This window comes from Sinocyclocheilus rhinocerous, unplaced genomic scaffold (assembly GCF_001515625.1).
Source record: "Sinocyclocheilus rhinocerous isolate Xijiao unplaced genomic scaffold, SAMN03320098_v1.1 scaffold968, whole genome shotgun sequence".
Taxonomy (NCBI): Eukaryota; Metazoa; Chordata; class Actinopteri; order Cypriniformes; family Cyprinidae; genus Sinocyclocheilus; species Sinocyclocheilus rhinocerous.
The window spans coordinates 212024-223086 of NW_015662082.1; the positions used below are offsets into that span (position 1 = coordinate 212024).

Here is an 11063-nt window from a genome sequence, read left to right on the forward strand (position 1 = left end):
TCTAAAACTAGCCAACAAACCAGCCTGTCTAGTAGCCTATGGGAGACAAGCTAAAACCAACAAACAAGGCAGTGTGAAGACTGTACTTGAAGTTAGTTGACAACACTGTGGAAAATCATGCACTCTTTTTAGACCACTCAAACTCAAAAATGTGGACAGAAATCTTACAGGTGCGATTAAATGGGTTAACAGAAATGTCTCCATTCACCCTAAAACTGCTTCTACTCGTGTAGAGTAGTAGTAACCTCAGCTCCTCACTTAGTCAGCCCTATGATCATGATGACACAGCACAGGCCAGGCATGAGGGGGCTTTCATCCACACCCCCGTTTCCACAATGCAACATTGTTTTGAAACTTCCACGCAGTCAGTCAGTCAGTCACACTGTGCACTTCTCATTGGTTTAGCTCTCCATACACCCCTTTCCGCAGTATTTCCGCCTTCATATTTTTGTTTCCGCGAGAGAATGAGTTGTACGAATTAGACATATTTTATACAACAGCGAGATTTTTACATCAGCAATAATCTTGAAATCTGCAGTCATGTCAGACCGGGGTTCTTTCGACACTAATGTTGTGACTTTGACGAGATTTCTGCTTGAACAGGGCAGAAAAGCCAAAGGCACGGGCGAGCTGACAACACTCCTGAACGCGATGTGCACGGCTGTAAAAGCCATCTCGAGCGCTGTCAGGAAAGCAGGTATCGCGCACCTGTGAGTATGCACGGTCGCTGCTGCCTACTTTTCATACTGTCTGTATCAGAGAAATGTCTGAAGTATATCTTAGTAAATGTTCAATCTCTTGCATACATTAATAATGTATGCAAGTAGGCTATGTATGCGTAGGGGGAACCACTCTATTTGTTTGTTGGCCTTTATTTTAGAACGGAACAACCACTGAATAAAAATAGAGATAAAAGTGCCTAAAGCCTCTCTAAAACTAGCCAACAAACCAGCCTGTCTAGTAGCCTATGGGAGACAAGCTAAAACCAACAAACAAGGCAGTGTGAAGACTGTACTTGAAGTTAGTTGACAACACTGTGGAAAATCATGCACTCTTTTTAGACCACTCAAACTCAAAAATGTGGACAGAAATCTTACAGGTGCGATTAAATGGGTTAACAGAAATGTCTCCATTCACCCTAAAACTGCTTCTACTCGTGTAGAGTAGTAGTAACCTCAGCTCCTCACTTAGTCAGCCCTATGATCATGATGACACAGCACAGGCCAGGCATGAGGGGGCTTTCATCCACACCCCCGTTTCCACAATGCAACATTGTTTTGAAACTTCCACGCAGTCAGTCAGTCAGTCACACTGTGCACTTCTCATTGGTTTAGCTCTCCATACACCCCTTTCCGCAGTATTTCCGCCTTCATATTTTTGTTTCCGCGAGAGAATGAGTTGTACGAATTAGACATATTTTATACAACAGCGAGATTTTTACATCAGCAATAATCTTGAAATCTGCAGTCATGTCAGACCGGGGTTCTTTCGACACTAATGTTGTGACTTTGACGAGATTTCTGCTTGAACAGGGCAGAAAAGCCAAAGGCACGGGCGAGCTGACAACACTCCTGAACGCGATGTGCACGGCTGTAAAAGCCATCTCGAGCGCTGTCAGGAAAGCAGGTATCGCGCACCTGTGAGTATGCACGGTCGATTGGGACTCCATAAAGTTTGGGATGCAAAAACATTAGCTGCAAAACTAATCTATTTGTTTTATTTTAAAACAAGAAACGTGTCAAAAAAATGTCCAGGTCCAAAATAATTTATCAATAAAGAAATATTTATTTATTTATTTATTTCATGATAAAATGTGTATATCATTGGTGCATTTATTGTAATTTTATTGTATATAGTTTTTTATTTTAAAAAAATAAGCAATGAGAATCCTCATTGAAAATAATGGCAATAAATAAAACATCAGGATGCATATGATAATGAGAATTAGGCAAAATACGCTAAATTGTCCTGAAAATAATGTCACAATGCATCAAATGGGTTCTCAATGTAAGTTTCTTTTCTTTCTACAAAAATTTTTTTTTTCTTTTTTTTCTTTTTTGAGTGAAATATGATCTTGACATTTGCTTGCCATGTTTAACAATCTACCTTAGTGTTTCTTATATAAATGTACCTAATTTTGATGAAAAATGTGGTTTTCTTGTACAGTTACTCATTTACTCATTTTGCTAGATCATATTGTTTTTGAAACTGAGTCATGTTGACATGGTGGTGTTGGGAAATGCCAGTAGTAAAAAAAAAAAAAGTTATACTAATAATAATAATTTTTTAAAAGTTGGTATAATTCTATGGCCTTTCATTTAAATGAAGCATTTTATATCAGTTTGTTAATTATTCAGTATATACAGGTTATTTATGCAAACAGTGCTGTTGTACAGTAAGTGTGATATTGCTTTATTAATTCTATGAACAAGCATTGAGAAACAATAACTTAAAAGAATCTATTCCGTCCCTGTGATATGATTTAACGCATGACTTTGGAAAATGTCTGGCAGGTATGGCATTGCTGGAAGTACCAATGTGACAGGTGACCAGGTTAAGAAGCTGGACATCCTTACCAATGACCTCGTCATAAACATGATCAAATCCTCATTCACCTCATGTGTACTGGTCACTGAGGAACATGAAAACGCAATCATTGTGGAGCCAGATAGACGGGTAAGAACTGCATGAGGCGTTATACATGCTGTCTGAGGAAGAACTACTTTAAGTGTTTAATTACTCCAAACCATTTAATCAAGATATGTATTGTTTAAAGTGTTTGCCAAAACTCAGACTTACATTAACTTTGATTCCAAGAATGGAAAAGTGTGTGTTTCCAGATAGACTTGCCTTCCCTGTGCAGAGCATGGAGAGCTAGTCACGTGACTCCAACTGATTTCAGCAACTGAGATTAGATCTTAATTTGTACATATAGTGAAATTCAGAACTTTGTCTGCATTGTTGGCCAGAAATCCATCCTGAATCTAATCTGACATCTAAGGAAAGGACGACGAGAGACATGTGCTAAGATGTAGTAGGGTTCATATTGTCAGAGAAAACCTGGATATTCAGGAAATTTTAAAAAGGCCTTTTCCAGTCCTGGATATTACACAGAAGTTAGTAAAAACTTAAAAAGTAATGGAAATTTAATTTTGAATATAAATGTTTCTAGCTTTCAGCTCTAGAAAATGTCTTTTATAAAATAATTAAAAACAAATCCTTATGCAGTAATCATGAATAACTGAAAAAGCCTTGGAAATATATTAGTCAAAAGCTTTGTGAACCCTCAATGACTTAAAATCAGACATAAGCTAGGCATAAATATATATTGTTTTAAGGATGAGTGAAGATTGAATTAGGAGTTGAGTGTAGGAAAGTTTTGGAAAGGTCAAATATCCTCATTTCTGTCATGACAACTCTCGGAGGGATTGGCATGGTAATGTACATGACAATGTTAATGTATTTGGTCTTGGCGGAATAGGAGCAACATCATCATTAATCATTAAATGACTGTTATGAAAGTCAAGATGCACCACTACTTTAGTAATGTTTAATTAACAAAGCTTCTACCATGTCTTCAAGGGTAAATACGTGGTTTGCTTTGACCCTCTTGATGGTTCATCCAATATTGACTGTCTTGCTTCAATTGGGACCATCTTTGCCATCTACAGGAAGGTATGAATGCATATTTTTAATAGATTTGCAGGTATACAGCCATGACAGTCCATGTGGTTTCCAACGTGAACACACTTTAATGATTGCTCTGTTCAAAGTGCACAGACAGCGACCCGTCTGAGAAGGATGCCCTGCAACCTGGCAGAAACATAGTGGCTGCTGGATATGCACTATATGGCAGTGCCACCATGATTGTCCTCTCCACTGGTCAGGGAGTCAACTGCTTCATGTTAGATCCAGTGAGTCAGTTTTACTCTACATAACTTGCACAGTTATCAATTGTGGGATCATTTAGCAGTGAATCATTCGGTACAGTTTATTCAGTCAACACAAAGCAAACTAAGAATATCATTTTGTGTAGTAAATCATTTGTAGCTTGAAATGATATGATTCATAAAGCTAGGAGGAATAGTATGAAACAGCATAGTAGTTAAATTTTTTTAATGACTCCCGACTTTTTTTAAAGAAGTATGTTACTGTAAATGTGTCTTCTTCTTCTTCTTCTAAATAAGCCATGCATTCATTAATTTATTGTGTTATTTATTGTAACATCAGGCTATTGGCGAGTTCATTCTGGTTGACAGAGATGTGAAGATTAAGAAGAAAGGCAAGATCTACAGTCTGAATGAAGGTTATGCCCTTTATTTTGATCCTGCTGTCACAGAGTACCTGCAGAAGAAAAAGTTTCCGGAGGTTCAGTATGCAATTAAATAAACTTTTTCCACTTAAAACTAATCAAATCATTATAAAAGCTGAACAAACGCACACATTTCAAATAGACCTCAATCACATTTGCATAATCAAATGCATGGTACATCAGAAAAATAAATATTAATAATATTATAATATCCAGCTACTAGAGTATGACTATTAAAATGTGTTCAGGATGGCAGTGCACCCTATGGAGCCCGTTATGTAGGCTCAATGGTGGCAGATGTGCATCGAACACTTGTTTACGGAGGAATCTTCCTTTACCCTGCAAATGTGAAGAGCCCCAAAGGAAAGGTACTTCATCTAAACACTGTTTACATTCACATGACTTTGCGTATATGAATGCCAATACATTTATTGTACTGTTAATGGACAGCATAACAACTAACAGCCTGTCCTAAAAGTTTATTATTATTATTTTCACATACAATTGTTACTCAGGTCTTAGTTGTTGCTTGATAAAAGTCTTATTCAGCAGCCCAAAGAAGTATTTGGACACTTAAAAATGTCTGAATGCATTAGATAAATAAATGGTGGCACCTGCTAGCGAATGCTAGACTAGAATTAACTTAACTTTTCTGAGCCATTTTGCAGTTGGTTTTAACTAACTGGTTCCAAGGAATTCTTCTCAAGTAACCACAGAGTTATAACCACAGGTGTAGTTTGTCACATGATCCACTATGGCTATACAGTATGTAGTATTTTATATGTAATGTATTGTTTAATTAATTTAATAACGTTCATATATTCACTTAAAAGAGTCCATAATGTTTTAGGGACACTGTACTATTCAAAGAAATACATGAATGAAGTGAAGACATGAAAAGTATATATATGACCTTCGCTCCAGTTCTTTTGTTTGGTGTCACATCTACAGGTGTGTCAATGTTTACTCCCTCTTATCCAGAAGACCTGAGCTGAAAACGGATCTGTTACGGTTACATTGTAGATACTTGTGTAATAACAGTTGTGCCATGCTATCATTTCACAATATCATAATTCAAATACCTTGGTGAGAAAGCTTTTAACTGTATACTCAAAAAATGTGTGACTTGATCGTCACATGCACAAAAAGGCCTGTAGAGGGAGCTGTAGCGCCCTAACTAGATGTTCTTGAGTAAATATGGTAGGAGGCTGGTAGAGAGTTGTAAAACTTCATCTGTGTTCTTCCCTCTTCAGCTCAGACTGCTCTATGAGTGCAACCCCATGGCCTTCATCATGGAGCAGGCCGGAGGGATGGCCACCACAGGGACCACCAACATCCTGGACATCCAGCCCGAGAGCCTCCATCAGCGGGTACCCGTGGTCTATTGCACCCTATTGAGGGAAGCTGTGAATAAAGTTCTTGACAAAACCAGAGCCTTTCTGAGATATGTGTGTGCTCTGTTAACAGCTCATACATTATGTAGATGTTTTGATTTATGATTTATAATGTCCAAACACTAAACATTACAACTTCTGAATTTCTTTACAGTGTGCACATTTCAGTAAGCCTCTGAGAACACAGCACTTGTGAATGAAAAATGCTACGTTTCCTTCATCATACAGTAATATTTTCCTATATAACCAGAGATTTTAATACAGGACATACTGTACAACAAGTTCAAGCAACCAAATGAAGAGCAGATGACCTTTTCTGTAAAGGCCAGTAGAGCCCTGCTGACATTTGAGACACATTTTGGGGTGTTGCTGTACATGACCTTGGTCAAAATATGTGCATGCATATCTGTTTATAAATTATACTCTCATTTAAAAAAAATCTTATGATAATTATTTGTAGCATAGTACAGTAGAAACATGCTATGCTCAGTTTGAGTATAGAAATGATCAGAGAAATGCTTCCCTGTGTTCAGTGATCTCTCCTCTTTTGGAGTCCTCAGCTTTTCTTCTGTGAGAGAAATGTTGTCTGGAAAGTTCTGATGCTAATAAGTTTATTATTTTGGAGGCACTCACATTTAAGGCAATAAGAGCAAGAGGCAATAGATTGAGTGCTTGTTTGGAAACGCGTTGGCCAACCTGTCAAATCTGGAGAGCGACGTCTGTACCATTGCTTAAATGTATTGCATAAACACTGCTTGTTGAGGATTACAATTTAAATGAAGTTCTCAGAAAGCATGTTAAGTGCACTTTTCAGTGCTGTGAATCAAATATAATGCATAAGCAGCATGCTGTATATTCATTTTCTTAAAACACTTTTGATGTGTTTAGTCATGCTTACAGGTTTGATTTTGAGTTATAAGGGACACATTTACATATAAATAAATATGCAATATTATTAATGAGATCCATTTAACAGACCTCCAGTATTCGCTGGGACATGATTGTCATAAACAATTGTGAGCTTTGCTTCGTGACCCATGACCTTTTGACTCCTGAGTATGTGTCACGTGTCAATAGTGGACATAAATAATTAGCTGAGAGCCAAGGAACATGCTTTATAAGTTGGGCCCTTTGAGCTCTGGCTCTACTAGCATTCAGACTACTCTACTGTCACTTGTGTTACTTGATCTGCTTCACCAATATAACCTTGGCCTTCATCCACTCACAGTATATGTAAAAGGACTGCCTAGTGGCTCTACAGTTAGTCTCTGCCTGTCCAACTGCTTGTACACTCGGACACCGTGAGGATGTCGGATCAGTCGGTTTTTGATGTGGACGTATGGACCCTCACACGTTTTGTCATGGAGATGGGGCGGCAGGCGAAGGGGGCCACCGGAGAACTCACACAGCTCATTAACTCCATGTTAACAGCTATTAAAGCTATTTCATCTGCTGTCAGGAAAGCCGGACTCGTTCACCTGTAAGTTTCATAGAATTATTTAGCATTATTTGAATGAACATGTTTTACTGTAACTGTGTTTTCAAAACATGCTGTGACTGTATGAAATAGAAGCGGGCGAAAGTTCTTTCAGTTCAGCCAATGATCAAATACAAATGCGAGATCAAATAGACATAGTTATGGTTTTTGAGAAAGTCCTCGTTTAAGTTACAGTTCTAGTATGGGTAGTTAAGCAATAAACTCTTTTAGTTAGTAATGTAGTTGTCTTTGTAAAGAAATACTATTAATATAATATCATCATAATAATAAAAAAATAGAGATGATTCATTACATTTAAGGCTGCTAATTTCTAATTTACTAATCTGATTCTCATGGCAGCGCTATTTAAGAATAAGGAAATATCACACTTTAAAAAATATTTGTTAAAGTTTATAAAACAAAGATTGTTGGTGTACATTTTAGAAGAAAATACTATTTCAGTCTTTCTACTTACCATTTCTTTAATTATTTGTCAATTTTAATAGCAATTTATAAGTGAAAAAAATCGTACACCATTACACCGTTTTTCCAGTTCACCATTTTATCACTGTTTTTGCAACTGAACCTCAGTAGCTGCTTTTTAATAATATTAGTATGTTCTGGTTTCACTGAACACAGTCAAGGCCTTGCGGGACAGGTGAACGTCACAGGCGATGAGCAGAAGAAGCTGGATGTGCTTTCCAATGATCTGATCATAAATATGCTGCGGGCCTCTTATGGCACCTGTCTGATGGTTTCTGAGGAGAACAAGGATGCCATCTACACACCTGCTGAGAAAAGAGTATAATCATTCTCAATAGTCTTGCTTATGAATACTTTTTGAATATTCATTGTTAAAGTTCATCCAAAAATTTAAATTCTGTCATTATTTACTCACCCTTATGTCATTTCAAACCTGTAGGATGATCTTTCTGTCCACAAATAAGCAAAGACGTTTATGTTGCTCTTCATATATTAATTTTGAACACATGATGTGTTTATAAATGCGTTATGAATGAACCAAAGGTACAAGAAAAAGAATGTATATGAATTGGAGTTCCGGTAAATATTAAGCATATGACAATTGGTGCTTATGATTAAATGGAACTACTTTTTAAAAACATGGTTATTATATAAAAGAGAATAATTTTGGCTTAAAATTTGTTTGCTTAAAAGGCAATAACGTATGTATATATATATATATATACATACATATATTTCTGATATTTAGAAAACTGTCTTAAAATTCCTGGCAGTTTACATCACACATCAATCAAAATTACAATGTGTTAAATGAAGGGAAACTTTAAGAGTCAGGTACTTAACATAAAATTACAAGTCTGGAATAAATAAATAAAACCTAAGAAACGTCCATTTAGTTTCAAATGAATTATGGCTGCTATGTAAATATTTGTGTCAGGCTAATGTAGCACCTCTTTGCTAATGCATTTTTATTAGAGTTAATTTAGATAATTACCCCATGAGGTCGCTGTACTTCTGATTTCAGCTGCATACTCAGTTGAATCTGTTGTTTATCATAGGGGAAGTATGTAGTCTGTTTCGATCCTCTGGATGGCTCCTCCAACATTGACTGTTTGGCCCCCATAGGCACCATCTTTGCCATCTACAAAAGAGTGAGTGTTTGGACGGCATTAGTTGCTGCAAGATGTTTGGAGTTGCATTTTGTGTACTTTTGCATGCATGCAAGCAAACAAAAAAATAATAATGATATAACAGAATTAATTTTCGTGTAAGCTTTCTGTCATGTGTGTGTGAAAAGGATTGGTTTGATGTTTGGTGTTCTTGTGCTACTTTCCCATGCAGATTGACGAGGTAGCTGACTGCATTGACCTGCCTGATGACAAATATTGGCTAAGCAATAAATTCAATTTAACTTTTAATTTAATTTTATTACGTGCACTAGAGTGTAACTAATAGCAACGGCACAGCTGATGATCTTATTAGTTTATTGTTTTGTTCATTGTGCTTTATATCTTTCATCATGGTTAGAAATACAAAACTGCAGTAACAAAAATGCAATCTAGATGGCGTCGTTGGGTTTGTTGAATGTTGACGTGTGTACAATTTTATTTGCTTTAACTGTTATTTTTAAATTTGCATTATATCAATAAAAAACATGCAATCAAGATGTGTCACAACAGACATTTGAATAGTTTTTGATTGACATCTTGTGTTTTTCTGAGGCTCCAGTGGCAGACGGCTGACTCTGTTATTTCTCCTGTTTCAGACCTCAGAAGGAGAACCGACAGACAAGGACGCCCTACAGCCGGGCAATCAGATCGTGTGCGCGGGTTACGCTCTTTACGGCAGCGCAACGCTAGTGGCTCTCAGTACAGGAGCTGGAGTTAACTTCTTCATGCTGGATCCAGTGAGCACAAACAGTTAAATCTGCTGAAATGATCGATTAGGAATGAATAATAACATCAGGGGGTTGGTTGCATAAACATAGCCACTATGTAAAGACTGTGTCTTAAGAAATAGTTTGACCACTAGCAGTTAGCCAAGAGATAATCAGTCTCACTTTTCTGATTAAAATTGGGCCAATCTACGTTTAGCATATGCTGTTTTTTTCAACACACAGCACAAACTTAAACCGTTGAATGCACACTGATTTACGGTGTTCCTCATGTGATCGAGCTAACATACTCACATGTTCATGACATGTTGCGACAGAACAGGAAATGTTGCTTAGCAGGCCTGTTTAAAACAAAGTGTGAGTCTGAATAATGCAGGTCAGAAGTTTGCATGACTGCATGGCTGTGCTCAGCATCAGCTGACGTTTACACACGTTACATGCTGGAAAGTGAAGAGCAACTTCCTCAGCAGGAATTCATGTTCTGTTTTCTGAACTGGAACATAGACTCAGCATATCTAACTGATTCATGTTACTCTGCACAAGCCTTGAGAGCGACTGGGTGCAGTGTGATCATCATGCAACCGGCCCCTAACTTTACAACCTGAATGTTAGAGCATCTAGGCTGTTCTGAGATCAGGGTTTTATGGTCACAATATTTCAAAGTACTAGAAAGCAGTTTATTGAAGACACTTTGGACGATTCAAGTGAATCATTTACAGTTTATTCACAACTATATGAACAAAGTGCACATAGGCTATGCCAAACATAATATTGCCAAAAATAGCTATGTAGTAAACTGTGAGACATTCTATACTTTATAACACGTCGTATGTTTCACTTCTGTTTATGGTTTGACTTTTTATATTTTTTTACACTGAAAGGGATGCTTCACTTCTTTTTTCAATTTCGAATGAAAGTCTTGAATGTTTTGTGGCTGCAGTGAACTAGTTTTGATTCCTCATCTTTGGCCCTTTTATATTCAGTTACTCTGTTTTATTACAGAGTAACCGAATATAAAAGAGTACATTATCATAGTAGCCTACATTTGTATGTCAGTGTGTGACATTTGCTCATGAGAACATGATTTATTTTTTATGTTCCTCTTCTTCAGGCAATTGGAGAATTCATTCTGACAGACAGAAATGTGAAGATCAAGAAAAAGGGGAAGACTTACAGTATCAACGAGGGCTATGCTAAGTACTTTGAACCGGCAGTGAATGATTATTTAAAGCACAAGAAATACCCAGAGGTGGGTTCTGTACAGAGACATTATCCAAACTAGCCCAGTTATATTGCTTTGTCTGTTTTTATTGACAAAATGTTTTTTTTTTACCTAAATGTGACTGTAAGATCACAGCACCCCCTGTTGAAAAAAACAGCATATGCTGGTTAGGTATGTTTTGACGCTGGGATGCTGGTTTAAGCTGGTCATTTGCTGGTTTATGCTGGTCCTTTGCTGGTTTAAACTGGTCCTTTGCTGGTTTAAGCTGGTCCTTTGCTGGT

At 37.1% G+C, this 11063-nt stretch overlaps 2 protein-coding genes across 2 annotated transcripts in view; both read left to right on the top strand.

Moving 5' to 3' along the window:
- The first annotated feature begins 1305 nt into the window (after positions 1–1305).
- On the top strand, positions 1306–5902 carry LOC107727435 (fructose-1,6-bisphosphatase 1-like). The gene is made up of 8 exons (XM_016537304.1): positions 1306–1639; positions 2514–2676; positions 3583–3675; positions 3774–3914; positions 4231–4368; positions 4561–4680; positions 5566–5760; positions 5861–5902. Exons 1-8 carry the CDS (start codon positions 1470–1472, stop codon positions 5900–5902), a joined length of 1062 nt encoding a protein of 353 aa, XP_016392790.1. The 5' UTR covers positions 1306–1469.
- Positions 5903–6629: 727 nt separating this feature from the next.
- The window catches only part of LOC107727448 (fructose-1,6-bisphosphatase isozyme 2-like), an 8692-nt gene continuing 4258 nt past the window's right edge, over positions 6630–11063 (top strand). Inside the window, exons 1-5 of the mRNA XM_016537323.1 lie at positions 6630–7186; positions 7823–7985; positions 8725–8817; positions 9432–9572; positions 10672–10809. Coding sequence (XP_016392809.1) covers positions 7014–7186; positions 7823–7985; positions 8725–8817; positions 9432–9572; positions 10672–10809 — 708 coding nt within the window. The 5' untranslated portion in view covers positions 6630–7013. The remainder of the gene's footprint in view (positions 7187–7822; positions 7986–8724; positions 8818–9431; positions 9573–10671; positions 10810–11063) is intronic.